This window comes from Hyalella azteca, unplaced genomic scaffold (genome assembly GCF_000764305.2).
Source record: "Hyalella azteca isolate HAZT.00-mixed unplaced genomic scaffold, Hazt_2.0.2 contig3508, whole genome shotgun sequence".
Classification (NCBI taxonomy): Eukaryota; Metazoa; Arthropoda; class Malacostraca; order Amphipoda; family Hyalellidae; genus Hyalella; species Hyalella azteca.
In genome coordinates, this window is record NW_025933756.1 from 249,005 (window position 1) to 273,446 (window position 24,442).

At 37.3% G+C, this 24,442-nt stretch overlaps 2 protein-coding genes and 1 long non-coding RNA gene across 3 annotated transcripts; all 3 read left to right on the plus strand.

The window, feature by feature from the left end:
- Positions 1-8,608: 8,608 nt before the first annotated feature.
- LOC108675782 lies at positions 8,609-11,590 on the plus strand. The gene is made up of 3 exons (XR_001931135.2): positions 8,609-8,685; positions 10,529-10,672; positions 11,499-11,590. It is a non-coding gene; the product is annotated as an uncharacterized LOC108675782 (long non-coding RNA).
- An 87-nt stretch (positions 11,591-11,677) lies between these two features.
- LOC108675781 (variable charge X-linked protein 3B-like) lies at positions 11,678-12,133 on the plus strand. Its single transcript, XM_018163808.1, has one exon. The coding sequence runs from the start codon at positions 11,678-11,680 to the stop codon at positions 12,131-12,133; it is 456 nt and encodes a 151-aa protein (XP_018019297.1).
- Positions 12,134-15,515: 3,382 nt separating this feature from the next.
- LOC108675789 lies at positions 15,516-23,508 on the plus strand. Its single transcript, XM_018163817.2, has 6 exons — positions 15,516-15,557; positions 18,269-18,406; positions 19,574-19,692; positions 20,747-20,844; positions 21,197-21,304; positions 22,351-23,508. Exons 2-6 carry the CDS (start codon positions 18,272-18,274, stop codon positions 22,668-22,670), a joined length of 780 nt encoding a protein of 259 aa, XP_018019306.1. The 5' UTR covers positions 15,516-15,557; positions 18,269-18,271; the 3' UTR covers positions 22,671-23,508.
- The last annotated feature ends 934 nt before the right edge of the window (positions 23,509-24,442 follow it).

Consider the following 24,442-nt stretch of genomic DNA (forward strand, 5'->3'; position numbering starts at 1 on the left):
TATTAAAAAACAATTTTATAATAAGAATTAGGACGAAAAATAGAAAATAAATTCAAAAACAGTTTTATAATAATAATAATTTAACGTTGTAATTGAATGGTTTTTGTCAATATAAAATAATGAAATACACCCTAATTTTTGATGGAGTTCAGAATTGCACTTCATACGCTTAGGAAAAACATAACTAAGGAAAAAATGCAAGGCATATAAATCCTAATTAAATTAATAACCAATTTTAAATCATCATATCCACTCAAGAATTAAGCTATTGGTGATGTTAAAGTTATAATTTATCCTAAATTGATATAATCAGGATGAGATTGTAAGTAGCATTAAGCTCCCCACGTCGATTAACAAGTTAATATATAACAAGTTAATATATAAACAAGATAACAAGTTAATGCAGAAAATGAAAACATTCGCACTTGATAAGATACGCGTGCACAGCTAAACCAATGCGCTTAATTGATACAATTTGAATTTGGTTGGTTTACATTCCCTGCATCTAATCTTGATAGTTATATATTTCCAAGCTTATCTTTCGTGCGGTGTATGTATGAGTGCATCATAACTACGTACACAACTGCACGGTGTACGTACATCATAACTACGTACACAACTGCACGGTGTACGTACATCATAACTACGTACACAACTGCACGGTGTACGTACACAGAATGTTACATGTACTCAAAAAAAACGAAGTACGAGCTGTTGGTTGCCGAGACACCAAAGGAAGGTTTTATGCAGAAATATTTTTATGTTCATCATTTTATATTATTATGTTCATCCTGTAAGATTATTCATTAATGTTATTTGTTCAGGTTTTAAGACGTTATCATTCAAAAATAAAATTAATTCGGTTACAGCAAAGTTATTGCACAACTTATACACAATCAAATGAACTTCACTGGGAAGCCAGTAACAAGAAAGTATGATTATGAAGTATGATAGTTTAGTAAATATAGAAACCTTTAAGTATTTATTACCCGACGTTGACCTCTTTTACTAATTTTTTTCAAATCGTTTACATTTCGATTAGTCTAGTAAAGTTTGAAGAATAAAAAAATTATGTTTCCTAGAAATGTTTCAAACTACAATTGAAAATATGGTTAAACGTTCTCACAATTTCTACACGAAAATTTTTAATTAGAATTCAATTGTGAACTTTTAAAACACACATAATAGTAGACTCTACACGCGATTTTATTTATCGTTTTCATTGCTGCAAATAAAAAAAACATTTTCGAAATTCAGAAAAACACAATTTTTTCGCGGCTTGGACGACAAAATCTAAAGGTTACGCATACTAACTATAAATTGGTTATTGATATAATAATGATATTGAATTAATTTGACGAATCATTCTATGTGAAAATTTGACTCTTCGTTAAACGAAACTCTATCCGTCGAACAGAATTCCATTTTCATTCGCATTGAGAAAATTATTATTTCAAAGAGATGAACATAAAACATAGAAAATCAGATGCATATAAGATCAGTTCTTTTGTAGACTAGATTGCAATATTATTCATCGTATACACATTAACCTCACAAAAAAATTAAATTCGCAACACTACATGACCAATGTGAATTAATTATTAAATCACATAAATCCAAAAGAAAAAGCAATAACCGAAACTTCATCAGCTGCCCAGCGGAACCAAAAAATTCAAGGTAAAAAGTTATAGGGAAAATACGCTGAAAATTTCAATTTTTTTACGCGTTTGTACATGCGTAGCGCTCGCGGGTTCCCTACATGATCGTCCTTGACTCGGCCGTCGACATTATGGCATGTGATGTTTAAGAAAAAAGTCGGAATTTCTTATGAATTTATGGCTCGAATACCAAGAATTTAGCGAGCATCGGGAACATGTCCGTACAGGACCAGTGTTGCAACGCTAACTATTCTAATCAGAAAAATTAATTGGATTAATTATAAAAGGTAAATAAATTCCAGCAGATATAAAGTATTTTAACGATTTGAAAATTACAATGTCAGTGGAGTAAGTTCACATAGACTGATTATATTCCATATCTTTTGCGACCAGTTGCGAGCGATGGAGGAGACCTGAAGACGAGATTGTACACATGCAACAAAGTATACAGATAAACCTGTACTAAAGTAAGTACATCTACTCCAAAGTATAAAGATACACATGTACAAGAGCAAGTGCACCTGCTCCTAAGTAAGTAAATCTACTCTAAAGTAAGTACATCTATTCCAAAGTATACAGATACACCTGTACAGGAGTAAGTACACCTTCTCCTAAGTAAGTACATCTGCTCCTAAGTAAGTAAATCTGCTCTAAAGTATAAAGATACACCTGTACAAAAGTAGGTACACCTGCTCCAAAATAAGTACTCTTGCAGTAGCTTCGAGCAATCGTCGAACGTATAAATTTTCAACAATTTTTTGCGTTCAAAATCTGATCCCTGATTTGTGTGCAAGCTTCTTATGTGGTAATGTCCCGTGGAGGCAGCGCCCATAAAATCGTTCAGTTGTAGTAAAAAAGTAGACATTGATGAACATAAATGGATGAAATAATGAGAACGTGAGATATGTACATCGACGCTCTTTGATATAAGCTACAGAACAGTGATTGAACAAAATTTACATCGCACTGAGTTGATAAACGTGAATTGTTGAACAATAAAACAACTTTATACTGCTGCTCAAACTTTTTTTCACTTGTATTTAATGATCAGTTGTAAATGAATCATTCATGTTCTGGCAACTAAACGCGAATGAATATTTTTTATTAGTCTTACATTTCAATCTTTAGTAATTTAAGTTGAATTTAGTAACATTTAAAAAGTAAGTTAAATTAAAGTAAACACATTTAACATTAGGGTTTTCAATTTTTAGAAGTTTAAGTAATTCAATTTGAATTTATTTAAAGAAACACATTTAACATTAGGGTCACGTGCAGAACGACTAAAGACAGCTTTAATGAACGCTACTATAAAGGAGGGGAATTTTCTGGACAAAAAAAAAAAGCCTCCATATGAGCTGCATTTCGAAGAACACGTTTTTTTACAAGTCACCTGCAATCATACGACGAGCTATTGCTCTGCCGCCGGAAACCTGCTCGGCATTCCAGCAGTTGAACCAGAAGGGGAAGGATAGCTGGTCACAGTTTGTCACAGGCAGCAGGTTAGTTGGTCACAGTTTGTCACAGGTAGCAGGTTAGTTGGTCATAATTTGTCAGAGGTGGCAGGTTAGTTGGTCATAGTTGGTCAGAGGTGGAAGGTTAGCTGGTCACAGTTTATCACAGGTCATAGTTTGTCAGAGGTGGAAGGTTAGTTGGTCACAGTTTGTCACAGGTCATAGTTTGTTACAGGTAGCAGGTTAGTTGGTCATAGTTTGTCACAGGTAGCAGGTTAGTTTGTCACAGGCAGCAGGTTAGTTGGTCATAGTTTGTCAGAGGTAGCAGGTTAGTTGGTCATGGTTTGTCAGAGGTAGCAGGTTAGTTGGTCATAGTTTGTCAGAGGTAGCAGGTTAGTTGGTCATACTTTGTCAGAGGTAGCAGGTTAGTTGGTCTAGTTGGTCAGAGGTAGCAGGTTAGTTGGTTTAGTTGGTCAGAGGTAGCAGGTTAGTTGGTCATAGTTTGTCACAGATAGCAGGTTAGTTGGTCATAGTCAGCAAGTCAGACAAATAATATTGCGATTCATTGTGTGGAGTATGCACACTTCAGGCGAAGTTATATTGTTTACGTGGTTCATAGATGTAAATTAAAACGTAGGCTGTGTGCAGGTTCTTCATTTTTTCTCAATCAACGTGTGAAAAAAATTAAACCAACCTTAACAAGTCCAAGAGATTGTTGTTAAAACGGAAGCTGAATAAAAGTACTTCAGTTTTTCTTAAACTGACTTGTGAAAAAACCTTAACACGTCCAAAAGATTGTTTGGCTTTTGTGTTGACCAAAATTTAGTCACGAGAAGAAAAAAGATCGACATTTCTAACAAACTCGATGATTATTTCCAAAGAGTTTATATAATTTAAGATCAAAATATGTAGCAGAAACTTGTTACCGTACTTCTCTAAGTTTTTCTAGTTTTAACTGTCTTGAAGTGCCACCGCTACAGTTGAACACGGTTAGATTTTGTTGTTCCTAGATCGCCTAAAAAAAAATTTAAGACAGGTTCAACAGGCTTAAGACTCAATCTAATAAATTCACTTGAATGCTTTCCAAGGCAAGGTTGTGATCACACTTCTTCTCCATACTTTGCCAAATGTAGTACAACTTTTCGGATAAGAATTACTAACAAAATCATAGAATTGCCGCTTTGTGTTGAGGAAAAGCGCTTCGATAATTTTAGTCTTTATTTATTTGTACTTCAAAATTCAGTGCCACTGCGTACTAATATCACTATTTATTCCTGCNAGGGTTAATGAGGTGAGTAGATGACAGGGTTAATGAGGTGGGTAGATGATAGGGTTAATGAGGTGGGTAGATGACAGGGTTAATGAGTAGAGTAGATGACAGGGTTAATGAGGTGAATAGATGACAGGGTTAATGAGGTGGGTAGATGATCGGGTTAATGAGGTGAGTAGATGATAGGGTTAATGAGGTGGGTAGATGACAGGGTTTATTGAGGTGGGTAGATGACAGGGTTAATGAGGTGAGTAGATGACAGGGTTAATGAGGTGGGTAGATGACAGGGTTAATGAGGTGAGTAGATGACAGGGTTAATGAGGTGAGTAGATGACAGGGTTAATGAGGTGGGTAGATGACAGGGTTAATGAGGTCAGGTTCGATGCGAGTGCTAAGATAAAATTTTGAGACCATGAAAATTCCTTTAGACGATATCAAATGAATCGAAAAATATAGTGTTTACCATCCTCCAACTAACGGTAAATCTGGTTACCACATTTTATAGGTACGAATATCATTACTGACCTTTAATAAATACTTTAACAACAGATAAACTATGATAAATAAATAAATTTATTCCAGCTGTAGACGATCATTACTGACACTTAATAAATACTTTAACAAAAGATAAACTATGATAAACAAATAAATTTATTACAGCTGAAGACGAAGAAAGACTGGGTGATCGTCTTGTCGCAGGACGACGCTCAGCGGTGCACGCAGCTCTCCTTCGTCGACGATCACAACTTCGAGCTGACGACCTACGGCAAGTACGGCAAAAAAGTTGATTAATGGAGCGAACTTTAAATGACGACCTACGGCAAGTACGGCAAAAAAGTTGATTAATGGAGCGACCTTTAAATGACGACCTACGGCAAGTACGGCAAAAAAGTTAAATAATGGAGCGAACTTTAAATGACGACCTACGGCAAGTACGGCAATAAAAGTTAATTAATTGTTTTAAGTTTAGTAGATTTATTCTAGATTGACGGAGATTTTTTGCTGTGAATAATGGAGCGAACTTTAAATGACATACGGTAAGTACGGCAAAAAAAATTCAATCAATCAATTCGAGTTAAGTAGATTTATTCGAGATTGACGGAGATTTTTTGCTGTGAATAATGGAGTGAACTTTAAATGACGACTTACGGAAAGTACGGCCAAAAAAGTTGAATAATTTGTTTTAAGTTTAGTAGATTAATTCGAGTTTGACTGGGATTTCTTGTTGAGAATTATAGAGCCTACTTTAAATTTGGTCATTCATGTTTTAAGATTTCTAGATTAATATAAGATTGAAATTGAATATTTTGTTAAGCATGATATAGAAAACTGCGAATATAGTAATGACAATATAGGCTACATTCATATGAATGCCAAGAATTTGTTAAGCAGTCACTGCACAACGTGAAGCTTCCATGAGACTTGCCAAGCAACACCAAAAATGATCATAATTAGAATTAAATTTATACGAAGGCCATTGATTATATTGAAAGCCATTATATTGATTATATTGAAAGCTAATATTGAAGGCCATTGATTAAATTTATACGAAGGCCATTGAAATCCACGTAGTCAATAATGATAAAATAGTCATTACTTGCAATTAGTAGTTAGATTATTGTTGTCAACACCAGAAATAAATAAAATAATTTCCTTATGGAATATTAAAACAAGTGAATTTTCTAGAGCTGATACCGGCGTCGCCGCGACGAAATATACAGGAAGTTACACAGCGAAACCTACCTCCTTCACACAGCCTGGGTACATCAGACTGCATGGTCCCTCTGGAGGTACTTGTATATTTTTCTTGTATTCTTATACTTGTGTTTCCAAGAGTTTATTACTATAGAAGATAAAAGCTTAATCTGGTGAAAGTTGGCATCAAAAGTGAAAGAATTTTACTTGCGACATGCAATAGTGAAACAGGCTTTCACTGACAAAACTTTACATGGAATTGAAAAGGGTTCAAAATTAGAATTTGCATCTGTTTAATTTATTCAAGTATTTGATTTGGAGATCCGTATATTCGTCAGACTTTTAACATGTACACTGTTAGAAAAAACGGTGAAAAAACGGTCCCACTGGCGTTCTAGTGGCCGGTCGCCCCGTGAAAATAAACTGTTTCGCCGTTTTTTTTCAGATGGTTTACGGATTTCTAGTGTTAAATTAGAATAAAAACGACGACACGGTGTTTCTTCTCACGTGCCGACCGGCTACTGAAACGCCGGTAATACCGTTAACGGTAATTTTTATAACATTGTATAACGACTCAAGGTATAACAAATTACTGTTTGAATGATCACGAGTAGTGTCTTCGGATATTGCCGTGCAAAAGAACGATGCATGAAGGGAGGTCACCAACTACCATTGAAACGTCTGCATAAAATCAATCACTGGAAGATTTATGAAACTATAGCATGAGTGTTCATTAAAATTGCAGCCCGCGTGGTTCTTAAAAAAATTAGGAAAAAACACCCGCATTTGAAGTGTTAATGTGATGTAACATTTTTTTTAAAAATTTGATTCCGTCCAACAAAATCAAAACGCATTTCACGTTAAAAAGTTGCTTTTTTCTGCACTAATCTCGATTTAATCTTGTATCACAGAACAAATTCAGGATAAATTTGTAAATCACGAATTTTGAGTCCCGTTTAGCATGAAATATATGCCCCCAGCCTCCAATTCGCTTATAATTGCTTGATGACGTATAATTGGTTGATAATTAATCTGGCAATATTTGTATTGAAAGGTATTGGAAATTGCTGTTTTGGAATACGTAAAATTGGGTATATAATTTCACGCGAATACTTCATTTGAAACAGGTGAAATTTTTTGGGTAGATTGCTTATAATTAATAAAATTATTTCACGAAATTGCTCTACTAGAAACATAAACTTTTCAGTGATGGGGAGCGATGTCTTCGGGAACTTGTGGCTGACGCCGGTCTATGTAGCTGGAGCTCCTGAGGCGATGTCTGGCGCCCGGTCTACAGACAAGAGCTACCGAGTCTACGTGGCGTGTACAGACTACCAGCTCTTCCATACTACGGCAAGTACGACAAAAAAGTTAAATAATGGAGCGAACTTTAAATGACGACCTACGGCAAGTACGGCAATAAAAGTTAAATAATGGAGCGAACTTTAAATGACGACCTACGGCAAGTACGGCAAAAAAGTTAAATAATGGAGCGAACTTTAAATGACGACCTACGGCAAGTACGGCAAAAAAGTTAAATAATGGAGCGAACTTTAAATGACGACCTAGGGCAAGTACGGCCAAAAAAGTTAAATAATGGAGCGAACTTTAAATGACATACGGTAAGTACGGCAAAAAAGTTAATTAATTCGAGTTTAGTAGATTAATTCGAGATTGACGGAGATTTTTTGCTGTGAATAATGGAGTGAACTTTAAATGACATACGGCAAGTACGGCAAAAAAAATAAATAATTTGTTTTAAGTTTAGTAGATTTATTCTAGATTGACGGAGATTTTTTGCTGTGAATAATGGAGCGAACTTTAAATGACATACGGAAAGTACGGCAAAAAAAGTTAATTAATTCGAGTTTAGTAGATTAATTCGAGATTGACGGAGATTTTTTGCTGTGAATAATGGAGCGAACTTTAAATGACATACGGTAAGTACGGCAAAAAAGTTAATAAATTCGAGTTTAGTAGATTAATTCGAGTATGACGGAGATTTTTTTGCTGTGAATAATGGAGCGAACTTTAAATGACGACATATGGAAAGTACGGCAAAAAAAGTTGAATAATTTGTTTTAAGTTTAGTAGAATAATTCGAGATTGACGGGGATTTCTTCTTGAGAATTAGAGAGCCTACTTTAAATTTAGTCATCCCTGTTTTAGGATTTATAGCTTAATATAAGGTTGAAATTGAATATTTTGTTAGGCATGATATAGAAAACTGCGTATATGGCGAAGACAATATTGGCTAAACTCAAAAGTTTGTCCAGAATTTAAAGCAGTCGCTGCACTAAGCGAAAATGCCATGAAACTTGACAAACAACACAAAAAATGAGCATAATTAGAATTAAATTTATACGAAGGCGGCTCCATTGAAATCCACGTAGTCAATAATGATAAAATAGTCATTACTTGCAATTAGTAGTTAGATTATTGTTGTCAACACCAGAAATAAATAAAATAATTTCCTTATGGAATATTAAAACAAGTGAATTTTCTAGAGCTGATACCGGCGTCGCCGCGACGAAATATACAGGAAGTTACACAGCGAAACCTACCTCCTTCACACAGCCTGGGTACATCAGACTGCATGGTCCCTCTGGAGGTACTTGTATATTTTTCTTGTATTCTTATACTTGTGTTTCCAAGAGTTTATTACTATAGAAGATAAAAGCTTAATCTGGTGAAAGTTGGCATCAAAAGTGAAAGAATTTTACTTGCGACATGCAATAGTGAAACAGGCTTTCACTGACAAAACTTTACATGGAATTGAAAAGGGTTCAAAATTAGAATTTGCATCTGTTTAATTTATTCAAGTATTTGATTTGGAGATCCGTATATTCGTCAGACTTTTAACCATGTGTGAACAGAAAAAAAACAAAACGATAATTTACTTTCAAGTGGTCATATTCGCTACGCAAGAATAGTATGGATTAATAAATTTTTATCATACATAATTATTTTGAAAAAATTAGTAGGCATAAAGATTGGTAGAGCGTACAACGATGACATCTGTACGCTCTTACTTCAGAAGTAAAATGACCAACCGAACTTTAACCGAGCAGGAAAGTGATTTCAATATTTTTAATATTATATTGATAATGAAGGCGCCAATGAAAAATTATGTAATTATGGGTAAATATAAGTAATTATGAGTAAATAGGTAAAAACAATCCAGCACGCACTGAATTAACGGTCGTGAAAATTAAGCGAAAAGGTTCTGAAAACAAAGACAAGAAACGTAACAAGATAGTACGGCAATTGTACCTACCTGAGCTATTACTACCATTTTAATCAATCACAATGCAAAAATATGACACCGAAAATGTATCACAATATAACTATTCTCAGAAATTTCACCGGCAGTAAAGCACATGTTACCAGGTTTGAAAGCGACGTGTTTCGACCGGTCCGCGTAAATAGTTTTTTTTCTCCAAATGCAGATGCTAGTAAAACCGAAAGATGAAACATTAATGAATTTATGAACATGTACACTGTTAGAAAAAACGGTGAAAAAACGGTCCCACTGGCGTTCTAGTGGCCGGTCGCCCCGTGAAAATAAACTGTTTCGCCGTTTTTATCAGATGTTTTACGGATTTCTAGTGTAAAATTAGAATAAAAACGGCGACACGGTGTTTCTTTTCATGTGCCGACCAGCCACTGAAACGCCGGTAATACCGTTAACGGAAATTTTTCTAACAGTGTATAACGACACAAGGTATAACAAATTACTGCTTGAATGATCACAAATAATGCCTTCGAAAATTGCCGTACAAAAGAACGACGCATGAAGGGAGGTCAGAATTGAACAGTATACCATTGAAACGTCTACATGAAATCAATCACTGGAAGATTTATGAAACTATAGCATGAGTGTTCATTAAAATTGCAGCCCGCGTGGTTCTTGAAAAAGTTAGGAAAAAACACCAGCATATGAAGTGTTAATGTGATGTAACATTTTTTAAAATTTGATTACGTCTAACAAAATCAAAACGCATATCACGATGTAAAGTTGCTTTTAGCTGCACTAATCTCGATTTAATCTTGTATCACAGGACAAATTCATGATGGATTTTGAAATCTAAAATTTTGAGTCCCGTTTGGCTTGAAATACGTGCCCCCAGCTTCCAGATTGCGTATATAATTGATTGAGAATCGGTTCGAAAAAAATTTAAATTGAAACATGTGAAAAGTTTCTTTCTTGGAATGCGTAGAATTGTTTGTATGATTCCAGGAGGATCAATTTTGTATAATCAATCAATTTTATACAATCAATCAATCAATCAATTGAAGCAGGTAAATTTTTTCGGTTGGTTTGCGTATGATAAAGAAAAATTATTTCACGAAAAACTTTAATTTAAACATAGACATAGAATTTTTTCAAAGTGTTCGCGTGATTCTTTGGATAATTTCACGAAAATACTTTAATGGAAATATAAACTTTTTAGTGCTGGGGAGCGATGTCTTCGGGAACTCGTGGCTGACGCCGGTCTATGTAGCGGGAGCTCCCGGGGCGATGTCTGGCGCCCGGTCTACAGACAAGAGCTACCGAGTCTACGTGGCGTGTACAGACTACCAGATCTTCCATACCGGTAAGTCTGCAATGACTACATACTACCAGCTCTTCCATAACGATCAGTCTGTAATGACTGTACAGACTGTCAGTTCTTCCATACCGGTCAGTCTGTATTGGCTGTACAGACTATCAGCTCTTCCATAACGGTCAGTCTGTAATGACTGTAAAGACTGTCAGCTCTTCCGTACCAGTCAGTCTGTAATGACTGAGCAGCCTATCAGCACTTCCGTACCGGTCAGTCTGTAATGACTGTACGGACTACCGGCTCTTCCATACCGGTCAGTCTGTAATGACTGTACAGACTGTCAGCTCTTCCATACCGGTCAGTCTGTAATGACTGTACAGATTACCAGCTATTCAATACCGGTCAGTCTGTAATGACTGTACAGATTACCAGCTATTCAATACCGGTCAGTCTGTAATGACTGTACAGACACCGGCTGTCATTCGTCAGATGGGAGCTTGAGTGTGCAAGATTCATCGCCATCAATAGACATATTCTTTTTTTCTATCGAGAAGATCGCTGTCACTATATCGTCTCATGTATTAAACTTTCTCTTCAAATACTATCAACCTCTGTGAATGATTGAAATGGAAAAAAATTATCAGAAATCTGTAAAATTTCTGCTGCATTTATCAGGTAAAGCAGCTTTTACGGCTTGTACATTGAGCATGTAAATTTCTTCCACAAAACAATAACTAATCTCGATCATGTAACATTCCCAATGCTCACAAAATAGTATTAATTATTATTAATATATAATTCATTTTATAACGTACCTATTATTATAATTTGACTAATATTATACTAACTACCTATTATTAACTCCTTCCTGTCACAGAGAACCAGTACGTGTTGGCTCCTAAAGATGGGCTCTCTGCATCAGTGCCCGAATCCATCGCAATTGAGTTGAAAGCCAAGAGCTTGTACAGCGCAGAGACCTTGATCGAGGTTTACTCCATTCNAGAGGCCCTTACCACTCAACACGCCTTGTCAGAAGCCCCTACTACCCAACAGACCATGTCAGAAGCCCTTACCACTCAACATACCTTGCCAAAAGCCCCTACCACTCAACAGACCATGTCAGAAGCCCTTACCACTCAACGCACCTTGCGAGAAGCCTCTACCACCCAACAGACCTTGTCAGAAGCCCTTACCACTCAACATATCTTGCAAAAAATCCCTACCACCCAACAGACCATGGCAGAAGCCCTTAGCACTCAACATACCTTGTCAGAAGCCCTTACCACCCAACACACTTTGCCAGAAGCCTCTACCAACCAACTCACCTTGTCAGAAGACCTTACCACTCAACACAACTTTTCAGAGGCTTTTACCACCCAGCAGACCTTGTCAGAAGCCTTTACCACTCAACACACCCTGTCAGAAGCCCCTACCACCCCACAGACCTTGCAATACGCCCCCACAACCCAGCAGACCTTGCAGGAAGCCCCGACCACCCAGCAGACCTTGTAAAAATCCCCTACCACCCAGCAAATATTGCAAGAAACCTGTACTATCAGCAGACCTTGCAAAAAAGCCCCTACCACCACGCAGAACTTGTAGAAACCCCCCAAAACCCAACAGACATTGCAAGAAGCCCTTAATACCCAGCAGACCTTGTAAAAGCCCTCAACAACCCAACAGACATTGCAAGAAGCCCTTTAAACGCAGCAAACCTTGAAAGAAAAAAACTACTAACCAGCAGACCTTGCAAGAAGCCCTGACTACCCAGAAGACTTGGCAAAAAGCCCCCTACCACCCAGCAGACATTGCAAAAAGCCGCTACTACCCAGAAGACCTTGCGAAAAGCCCCTACCATCCAGCAGGCCTTGAAAGAAGCCCTACTACCCAGCGCACGAGTTGAAAGATAGAAATATGTACATCTGCCCCGTCAGGAAACTCTATAACGAGCTGGTTAAAGCAACATCCAGCAGGCTCTCCATCCTCAGACTGCAGGGAGCCACGATGTTTAAAGTGAAAAAAACTGTAAATAAAACTAGTTTCAGTCATGTGTAAAAGTACTGCGACATTCAAAGTAGTGATTCATTCGAAAAATTTCAGACTCTAGGTCCGACAAATGCTATAAATTAAAATTTATTCATGGTGTCCGATTAAAAACAAACAGGATGCCGTTGACTCTTTCGAACAAAATATTACAATATTATTTCCGCAAGCTTTGATTTTGCTGCGAAAACGTCATAAATTAACTTCAGTGATACTGAAGTTTATTTCACATAGTTCAAGTTAGAAAGTCGGAATTTTACGAGGGATTAATTTCTTTGTACTTTTTTACCCATTTAATAATATATCAAAACAAAATGATTTTATATCGTGTTGGCTCCTTCTCGTTCTATAATAAATAGTTACTGATTTTTTATCCTTTACAATACTTTTTTTTCCTTTTTTTTCATAAACGATGGTGGAGGTTCATCCAAACCAATCGGTGACGAAGTGGTATTAAAAACACAAATACTGCGCGGCTTTCCAATCTGAAGACTTTAGCGGGATGATGGAATTGCTGCTTTTCAGATGGCCTTGCAGAAAAAATCATATCTGGAGTTATTTGGAAATATCAAATTATAAATATTAAATTAAATATCAATTGTAAAACACTAAATCAGAAGCCCTTACTACCCAGCTAGCCTTGCCAGAAGCTTCCATACCTCAACAAATTTGGCCAGAAGCCCTCACAGCCCAGCAAAACTTACGAGAAAATCCTAAAACCCAACAGACCGTGAAAAAAGTCGCTACAGTTAAACAGACCTTGCCAGAAGCCTCTACGACCCAGATGACCGAGCCAGAAGCTTCTTCTACTGAGACCAGTGAGGCAGAAGCCCCCACGGCTCAGCAGACTTCGTCAGAAACCTCTAACACTCAGCTCAAAGAGCCAGAAACCACTACCACCCAGCAACCCTTGACAGAAGCACTTACCGCCCAGCAGATATTGTTAGAAGCCTCTTCCATCCAGCACAATTTACCAGAAGCCCATACCACTCAAAACATCTTGCCAGAAGCCTCTACCATACAGCACAATTTACCAGAAGCCCATACCACTCAAAACATCTTGTCAGAAGCCTCTACCAACCACCACAATTTACCAGAAGCCCATACCACTCAACACGTCCTGCCAGAATCCCCTACCACTCGGCTCAATGAGCAAGAAGACCATACCTACCAGCAGACCTTGCCAGATGCCCCTACAACTCAGCCCAGTGAGCCTGAAGTCTTTAGCACCAAGAAGACATTGCCAGATACCCCTGCCACTCAGCTCAGTGGGATAGAAGACCCTAAAACCCAGCGTACCTTGTCAGAAGCCCCTACCACCCAAGAGACAATGTCAGAAGCCCTTACCACTCAACATACCTTGCCAAAAGCCCCTACCACCCAACAGAGCATGTCAGAAGCCCTTATTACCACTCAACGCACCTTGCCAGAAACCCCTACCACCCAACAGACCATGTCAGCAGCCNACCCAGCAGACCTTGCAAGAAACCCTACCACCCAGCAGACCTTGCAAGAAACCCTACCACCCAGCAGACCTTGCAAGAAACCCTACCACCCAGCAGACCTTGCAAGAAACCCTATACCACCCAGCAGACCTTGCAAGAAGCCCTACCACCCAGCAGACCTTGCAAGAAACCCTACCACCCAGCAGACCTTGCAAGAAACCACTATTACCCAGCAGGCCTTGCAAGAAGCCCTTACCACCCAGCAGACCTTGCAAGAAACTCTACCACCCAGCAGACCTTGCAAGAAGCCCTACCACCCAGCGCACGAGTTGAAAGCTAGAAATATGCACATCTGCCCCGTCAGCAAACTCTATAACGAGCTGGTTAAAGCAATATCCAGCAGGCTCTCCATCCTCAGACTGAAGGGAGCCAACTGTGAAGGGAGCCAAAAACTGTAAATAAAACTAGTTTGAGTTATGTGTAAAAGTACTGCGACATTCAAAGTAGTAATTCATTCGAAAAATTTCAGACTCTAGGTCCAACAAATGCTATAAATTAAAATTTATTCATGGTGTCCGATTAAAAACAAACAGGATGCCGTTGACTCTTTCGAACAAAATATTACAATATTATTTCCGCAGGCTTTGATTTTGCTGCGAAAACGGCATAATTCAACTTCAATGATATTGAAGGTATCATTGAAGGTCATTTCACATGGTACATAGTACATTATCAATGAAGGTAATTTCGCATAGTACAAGCTTAGAAAGTCGGAATTTTACGAGGGATTAATTTCTTTGTACTTTTTTACCCATTTAATAATATATCAAAACAAAATGATTTTATATCGTGTTGTCCCTTCTCGTTCTAGAATAAATAGTTACTGATTTTTTATCCTCTACAATACTTTTTTTTCCTTTATGCTATTTTTCATTAACGATGGTGAAGGTTCATGCAAACCAATCGGTGACGAAGTGGTTTAAAAAACACAAAAAATGCCTGGCTTTCCCGATCTGAAGACTTTAGTGGAATGATGGAATTGCAGCTTTTAAGATGGCCTTGCAGAAAAAAATCACATCTGGAGTTATTGGGAAATATCAAATTAGTTATTGATTGTAAAACACTAAATTAGAAGCCAGGAACGTCGCACGCTGTCGTCTAAAAGTCTGTCAAAAGAGCGATAATGTGACAGCGATGAAAACTATATGTTTTATTTAGCTAGCCATGCCGACCTGAGACTAAATGCTTAACTATATCGCAGTAGTGCATGCAGTGAGCTACAGTATGCGTGCAGTGAGCTACAGTATGCGTGCAGTGCTACAGTATGCGTGCAGTGAACAGCAGGATTTCGGAGAAACGCCTCGACCGCACCCGTGGCTATATAAGAGCCTGCACCTCTGTCTTTGGCTCACTGTTGAAGCGTACGGCAACGCGTGAGCACATCGCAGGTAAGCTCTTGATTAGCTAGTGGATGTGCAGTTAGGGAGCTGTCTCGACATAAGTATATATATTTTAGCCGTATAAATGTGAATGGAAATTTTATTATTAATTCTCTTGACATTTTGATGCAGGTTTACAATGCCATTAATTAATTGTATTACGTTTTAAGAAGTAGATCACATCGCGTGGTTTACATAAAATCAGACGACTAGCTGCTATACAACTGAATATGAATTAAATTTGCAGTGAAGTAGTTTATATTTGTGAGTAATGGTTGTCACGACGAGCTTACCAATACCAAGCCAAAACCTCATCGTACGTTGCGTTTTCGTATTATTATTTTATTATCCACGCCACGATTGATCGTTCCTCGCACGAAAGTAACGACTTAGAACTTTCTTTCCACGGTTATCACCTACGATGGATTGTTCCTCACACGAAAGTTACGACTTAGAACTTTATTTTCTGGGTTATCACCTACGATGGATCGTTCTTCACACGAAAGTTACGACATTAAACTTTCTTTCATTGGTTATCGCCTACGATTGATCGTTCCTTGCACGAAAGTTACAACATTCAGCTTTCTTTCCTTGGTTATTACCTACGATGGATCGTTCCTCACAGGAAAGTTCACATTCAATTGTCAGCGTTGCTAGAACAAATTATTTTCGCAAGGTTTTTTTTATTGTTAATCAGACTCTTCAATTTGATGAGCAATAGATAATTTTTTGTTTAAAATAACTCGTGGTTTCTCAACATCTTTGATACCTCAACCTTTCACTGGTTGGCCGGAAAAACTTGCTCGACTGTGGGTTGCTGAGTCTTGATAAACCTGATCTCCCTTTTTGAACAATAAACATGCTTAAATTTATTATTTTATGAGTTACAGTGCCGCAATCTTGTAGAGGATCAGCTATCCACTATGCGGAATAATACTAGAAGCAGCTGCTGATGGTTTTATAAGAATTTCAGTAAATGATGAGTAAGATCATGACGCAGGTTATTTATATTGGGCTGACACATCTATTGGCTGATAAAATTATGATCTTGAAAGTACATAGATGTTTTTCTCAAAAACGTGAAGCTTTCTGAAAACTAGATTTATATGGAACACCTGGCCCGTCCTGTTGCCGGATTAGAAAGGATTCCTAGTATTTCCAAGGCAGTCATCTTGCATTTAGTAAAATGTGTTGCGTTAAAGCTACCGTCCTACATTAAATATTATGAGTAAGATGTTCAAACAACCATCTTGCATTTAGTGTTGTGTAAGGACGTGTTCAAGCAAATATTTTAAATTTAATGTAGTGTGTTGTATTAGAAAAGTTCTACCGAGAAGTCGTGCTAATGGTGAGCATATGCAGTTGGGAAAGCCAGTGTCGCCTGTGCGCCGCGTTACTAGCTTTCTTTTCCGGCCTTACAAGCTTGGGTTGCGGTGACCGCATTGGGTACAAATCCATCATTACAAAACATTAAAGAACTAAGAGTAGAAAAATGTTAATTTAAGAAATTTTCAAGAGCTAAGAATTTTAATTTACCATTAAAGAATTTAAGTAATGTAAATTTATCATGTTAATTCAAAAATTGCCGCTACAAGTACAATTTTCTAGGCTCTCACTGGCACACAATTAGTTTTTTCACACGTATTTTTCCTCGTGCGTTGGTCATAGAATACTGCGCGAAAACAGTTAAGAGAAAAAGAATTAATACTTTAAATTGATCATGTTAATTAAAAAATTGCCGCTACAAGTACAATTTTCTAGGCCTTCACTGGCACACAATTATTTTTTCAACACGTATTTTTCCTCGTGCGTTGGTCATCGAATACTGCGCGAAAACAGTTAAGAGAAAAAGAATTAAATATTTAAAGAATTAATAGGATTTTATCGTTTAATTTTCTACTTGTTGTAGAAGATTCATGATGCCCATTATGCATAATTTCCACATCTGCATGCTACGCGCCTAAACTAACGGTCCCCGAGTAACGGTCATGCGTATCCGGAAACCGGTTAGAAATGTGGACCGTTGTGCCCAACATACGCTATTGTGAACGTTTAACCAGACGCCGCTCTAACCTGACTTCTATCATATATTAACTGTAACTAGAAATAATGAAAATTATACTTATTATGGTTGTTAAGGCGATGCTGATTTCTGATTACAATGTAGGTGATTTCGATTTGACTTGCTAGAAAAGTTTTCGATGCTCTCGTATAATGATTGAAAAATACAAGCTGGTATCGTTTAATATCGGCGAAGACATTAGCCATTAACAAGAAAATTCTGCCATCTAATACTAATTCTTTATTATGACATACACGTACTCGATGTTATTTTTTAGTAGTGTCAAGTCATATTAATGATGAACCTACTCATTAATATATGTGCCGATATTAATGTAGTATAAGAGCGACGAGTAAATTTATACGGATTGAAAAATATCGTTAATGAGGTGCAGAAGATAACATATGTTTATGTGATTATTACCACGTTTTTCTTAGCTCGCTTTCGTGTCTGTCTGTCTGTCTGTAATGATCAAATATTGCAATCGATATTTCACCAACTTTCCCGCTAGCTAGCGCTCTGAAACTTTTAGGGAAGCTCAGCTCCCGATGACAATACAATAATCAATAATTTGTTGCACGTTTCCNGCATCATATACTATGTACTTACGTTTCACGTAACATCTCGATTCATGAGTTAATATATTTACCGTGTGCAGAAAATGACGTGGTTCAGTAGGGTATTGCTGGCGCTGGTGGTGTGCGTGGGGTTCAGTAGGGCTCAGTTGGGGTTCAGTACGGGTTCATGTCCCATCTACCAGACCAGCGACTGGTTCAACACGCGCAAAATTAGTCAGGTGAGTGGGGTAGGTTTAAGCCTATTGTGTTGTCAAATTATACATAATTTCTTTACCACGCAACACTTTACGCACGCGTGCTATGTCATACTATACACAATTTCTTTTACATGTAACACAATACCACAGCTATAACTTACATTCGTGTGCACTTATAACATATAATAATAGTATTATTTCTTACATAATAATGGTTTTAATTGTTCACATACCTTTTTTATAATTATTCGACAATTAATTTATGACTCAGCAAAAAAATAAAATAAAATAGCTAAAACTAAGACTTTTTGAAGTAAAATTGAAATTAATTCCAGGCTTCTGATTTATGTTCCATCAGAAGAGGCTACATCATATCTTGGCGCGTGTCACCACTCAGACAAATTATTGAGTTATATTGTCAAAAAAATGATCTATAAACTATACTGGTTAAACTAGGCCTGGATAATTCACACAGGGACAAAAACTGCCGTATTATTTGGACAACGCCTCACTCATTTCTCTAAGTGTAACCTCGTAACCTTCGGCCTCAGATCGTGGCGGAGCGGACGACAATGTCTCTTAGGATGACCCATGCACATAATGGCAACAACTGCATCATTATTTGGACAAAGACTCACTCATTTCTCTGCCCCAGATCGTGGCTGACGATGTCTCAGGATGACACACACATGGGCAACAACTACATCACCATTTGGACAAAGACTCACTCATTTCTCTGCTCCAGATCGTGGCTGATGATGCTTAGGATAACCCACACAAAGGCAACAACAGCATCGCTATTTGGACAAAGACTCACTCATTTCTCTGCCCAGATCATGGCTGATGATGTCTTAGGATAACCCACACAAAGGCAACAACAGCATCGCTATTTGGACAAAGACTCACTCATTTCTCTGCCCCTAGATCATGGCTGACGATGTCTTAGGATAACCCACACAAAGGCAACAATTGCATCATTATTTGGACAAAGACTCACTCATTTCTCTGCCCCCAGATCATGGCTGACGATGTCTTAGGATAACCCGCACAAAGACAACAACTGCATCATTATTTGGACAAAGACTCACTCATTTCTCTTTTCGTGCAGAAAATGTCTTAGTATGACCTGCACAAAAGCAACAACTGCATCATTATTTGGACAAAGACTCACTCATTTCTCTGCCCCAGATCGTGGCTGACGATGGCTACCTTGTTGCGCTGTCGCTCGCCACGGAGCACGCGAGTCAGAAGTGCGCGCGCCTGCAGTTCTACGAAGGCTCTAGCTACGTGTACTCCTACGTGGATGAGTGAGTAATAGTGTACTCCTACGTGGATGAGTGAGTAATGGTGTACTCCTACGTGGATGAGTGAGTAATGTAATGGTGTACTCCTACGTGGATGAGTGAGCAATGGTGTACTCTTACGTGGATGAGTGAGTAATAGTGTACTCCTACGCGGATGAGTGAGTAATAGTGTACTCTTACGCGGATGAGTGAGTAATGGTGTACTCCTACGTGGATGAGTGAGTAATAGTGTACTCCTACGTGGATGAGTGAGTAATAGTGTACTCCTACGTGGATGAGTGAGTAATAGTGTACTCCTACGTGGATGAGTGAGCAATGGTGTACTCCTACGTGGATGAGTGAGCAATGGTGTACTCCTACGTGGATGAGTGAGTAATAGTGTACTCCTACGTGGATGAGTGAGTAATGTAATGGTGTACTCATATACATGCGTGTGAGTGATTGAATGATTTACTCGTGCGTTGATAAGTGAGTAATGAATTCATCATTTAATCATATAATCATCATCAATCATTCCTAATATTAATTATTAATGATAATAATCCTTAAAGAAATTATTGACAAAACTTATATAAAGAAGAGTATAACAATTTTTGAGTGAAAAATTTCATAATAATGTACTACAATTACAAATTATGCTTAAAGTTGACCATCGTGTGTCCTGGTGTCCTGGAAGCACTTACACTCAGTGACAGGATCTCGATAAAATACCCTTTAAAAATTAATTTACTTTTCGAGGTGATTATCATAAGCAAACGATAAGTAATTTATTTAAAGTAATAATAACGTTTCATAAAATAATAATACTTAAGTTATAAAAATAATAAAAGCATTATAGAAAAACAATAGTATTAGGCGCATTGGTGCCATGTGTGGATAGTATGTCAACATTAGGACACTGTGACCTCTGAATGTACATTGTTATAAAAGAAATAAATAAAAGAAATAATAAGAATGTTTGTATTAAAAGAAATAAACAAAAGAAATAATAAGAATGTTTGTATTAAAAGAAATAAATAAAAGAAATAATAAGAATATTTATTTGGTTGTACGGCAGCGCGGGACGGCAGCAGGAGCGTCGGGGCACCTACAGGTCTGTCCCGTCAGGCTTCACCACCGCCGCTAGAATAGAGCTGTCCGGCCTCACGCCTACCAGTACGTGGACCTAATCACGTAGATTTTACTTTGTGTAGGATATGTTACACGAGTATATTTACTAAAATACGTATTAACCCGCAAAAAAATCTTTCTCTCGATTCTCTTTATTTTTTTACTTTGTGTTGGATATGTTACATGAGTATATTTACTAAAATGCGTATTAACCCGCAAAAAAATCTTTCTCTTGATTCTCTTTCGTGTGAATTTGGATTTTCTCTAATGTTGGTCCATGTATTAACTAAAATTTTTAAATAATGATGAATCTTGTCTCCGAAACGTTTTCAATGGTCAACTTAACAGACGTTTTCCATGCCTATAAACTTTTGTCCAACATAAGCATTTGTTGCAGTGCTGGGGGCTGATGTGTTCGGTAACACGTACCTGTATCCTATATACAAGGACGAGTCTGGCATGGAAGTGTACGTCTCGTGTACGTCGTACGGACTCGTGCACTCCGGTGAGTGTCTTACATCGTTGAAACAACGTTGATTCCGAGTTTATTTCATTGAAACTACTTTGATTAGTAGTTGATGTACTTGCACTAGCGTTAATTTCGATGAAACAACGTTTTATGCTGACGTCACATGACTGATGGTTTAAAACTATTGGTGCCCTGAAGTCATAATTAATATATAATTCATCATTAAATTCAATATTTGCGAGAAGTAGAAAAGACTTTGAGGCCTTGATAAACTATAAGACCTTTCGATACACTTGACTTCGATGCCATGGGTCTTGAAGAATAGAGACCCTTTCTAACTTACAAATATTTTCTCTGCTCCTTTCATTTGCTCCTTTCATTGCTTCTTTACACTGTACAAAAACGCACTGCTGCGCACAGTAAAGCATTCCATGGAACTCGATTTGCAGTGCGCAAAAAACTCGAGGTGATGCAACTGTCCTGTGAATAACGCTACCTAATGGAGCAAAGGCAATTATTTTTCATTTTTCACATTTGAGTATATCCCTCAGATGAGTAAAATGAGTCATCCCTATATGATTAATTCCCGGCATTTCTCAGTATGAGGAGACCTATAACGATACGAAGACCCTTAGACACCCGATATTGTATCGGCAGCGCAGTGATTGCGGTGTATATATGATACAGTGATAACATGCACACTCATCATGCAGTTATGCTGCAGTTGTACACACCTTAGGTTCTGTAGGTGCGTTTTGGTTATAGTTACACTAGTTAACTAGTGTAACTAGTACTGTGTAATCAGCCCCACGCAAAAAGCAGCTGCAAAAGTTTCCAACCGCATATTCTTATTAAAATAATAGAATTTTTCGTAGAAAATCAACTAAATCTAGATTGAAATGTCAGGAATATTTATGATTTACGACATATAATTTATAATTTATCATTTAACAGTCTTTGCCAGAGTAATTATCTTCTACGTAAAATTAAAAATTGCGTCCATCCTTAACATAGAAAAATCAAGAGATTCTCTGATTCCCGAAATTTCAATTTTTGCTCACCTTAAATATCACTCCCCCCAGAGCGTGTGTACGGGCTAGTGCCCACAAAGCCCGGCCAGCTTCGGACTGACATCAACTCTGTGATTACACAGCTCACTCTGAAGAGCATCCCGCAGGCCAGCAGCCTCAGAGTTGTCAACCAGGAGTGCAACAAGATAAACGTGACCGCAGATACAATCGGGTCGCAAAATGCGGATGCTGCTGTGGCAGACAAGACCAATGTTACCGCGGACGCCGTCGTGGCAGATTCTCTCGTGGCTCAAAATGAAGTAGAAACCGTCACCGAGGTCGGGTCTGTCGCTTTGCCTGTTGAAACCGCTGCAAATGCTACTTCAACTTAGGAGAAATCGTTGGAATATCAAATTAAGAAAAGGTATGGATGATGCTACAAGTATTCCATGTATAAGGAAATTTAAAAAAAAGGCTTTGGCGCATTCAGATCAAAGTCTTGCAAAAAAAAAATTCTCGTACAAAATTATTACTCTTTGGTAAACTCTACCCAAGAAATTTGTTCAAGTTCTAGGTTCTCAACTTACAGTATATGCAACACCAATTGATAAAAAGTGGATAACACTGCAATTATTTCCTTTCGTTCATATGCACAGGTTAAGTTCTGTGCTAAAATTGGAAATTTACAATCATGGATGGATTTAGAAATCTGCTGCAGAATAATATTTTGTTATATTGCGTTGTGAGTCAAAACACATGCGATAAGGTGATTCATGTCACGCCGTAGATGCATGAATTTCGACATGATTCAAAAAAGCATGCCATGACTGGACTGCTATTGTTATATGAGTTAACACTGACTTATTTCTTACTTTGAAACTTTTCATTTATGTTAACTAGTTCAAACAATTTTGAAATTTTTCGTGCTTTTCGTCTTTAACAGAAAGTACTAAGAACTGCTGTAAATTTAAAATGTTTAATGCTTCTTTTTCGAAGCATTTTGATACAAGACCTATGAGCAGAAGTGATCAAATACATTCTATCCCAAAAATTCGGTGAATGCTGAATACCTGTGAAATTTATATTCTGAATTCTGAAACATATATGCAGATTAAGCTATTTATATAAACTATCCATATTATTTATTAACCATGATTGTGATAACTTTCTGCGTTAAGTTTGTCTGTCTACATGGTGTTTTCAGTTAATAATATACAATTTTTACACGCATTAACCATTATTATTCATCGTTGTTCTTGTCGAAAAAATTCATATGATAATTTTGTTAGGGGCTTTTTTTGTTGAAATTTATTTATTGAACTTTTGCCCTTGTAATATCTTGTTGATTAATAAATAAGGAACATGACAATATTTATGAATAATTGAATAATTCCCAAGACGGAATGCATTGATGCGGACTTCTCGAAAAGAAGAGGAAAATTATAAAAATGAATTCAAACTAAATAACACAAGCAAAAGTAGTTTTCTCGGGAAAAGCTCCATAACCGCTTGATGTTGCCATTCTTAAATAGACTAAAATAAATAAATAAACAAAGTAATTAATTTACATAACTAAAAATTTGTCATAACTTGCATACCGAAAAGTTTTAATTTCAGTAATGACCGTCATGATGCAGAGGTTATTTGTGACATCAGGCAAGCGAGATAATTTTTTTTGTATTAAAAATATTGTCGTAGTTAGAAGTGAATATTTTAACTGTGCAGCTGCTAACGATGTCGGGCAAAAAATGTGTTATTTCAAGACGCAATGAATAGAAGTGTCGGCACTGAAGAAATAGGCCCATGGCCTGCTACCAATTCTTGAACTTTTCGTGACTTGATTCACAAGGGATCCGGCCTTTGGAACCCGATCTTTCCATAGCTGACGATTGATTGAGATAGCTGCTGGACTTATTGCCTGGTCCGTAATTTGCTAGGCATTTTAAGACTGAAGAAATAATAATAATAAAATCATAATCCACTCATTCAAAATGCAACTATTCATTGATATAAAACACCTACTGCATGCGTTGAAGATTTTATTGATTAATTGTCAAAAATATGAGATACCCAATGGCTGGACGACAATAGTTGATCCCGGTGGAAGTCTAGTAGCTACTTCAAACTATCGCCAGTCATGAAAAGATCCGGTCAAATGACGCGA

What these genes read in the sequence shown, in the direction of transcription:
- LOC108675781 (XM_018163808.1), top strand. Translation starts at nt 11,678, where the DNA reads ATGTCAGAAGCCCTTACCACTCAACATACCTTGCCAAAAGCCCCTACC.
- LOC108675789 (XM_018163817.2), top strand. Translation starts at nt 18,272, where the DNA reads ATGACGTGGTTCAGTAGGGTATTGCTGGCGCTGGTGGTGTGCGTGGGG. An exon ending in ACACGCGCAAAATTAGTCAG is followed by an intron (nt 18,407 to 19,573) that starts GTGAGTGGGGTA and finishes TCTCTGCCCCAG; the next exon opens with ATCGTGGCTGACGATGGCTA. An exon ending in GTGTACTCCTACGTGGATGA is followed by an intron (nt 19,693 to 20,746) that starts GTGAGTAATAGT and finishes GTTGTACGGCAG; the next exon opens with CGCGGGACGGCAGCAGGAGC.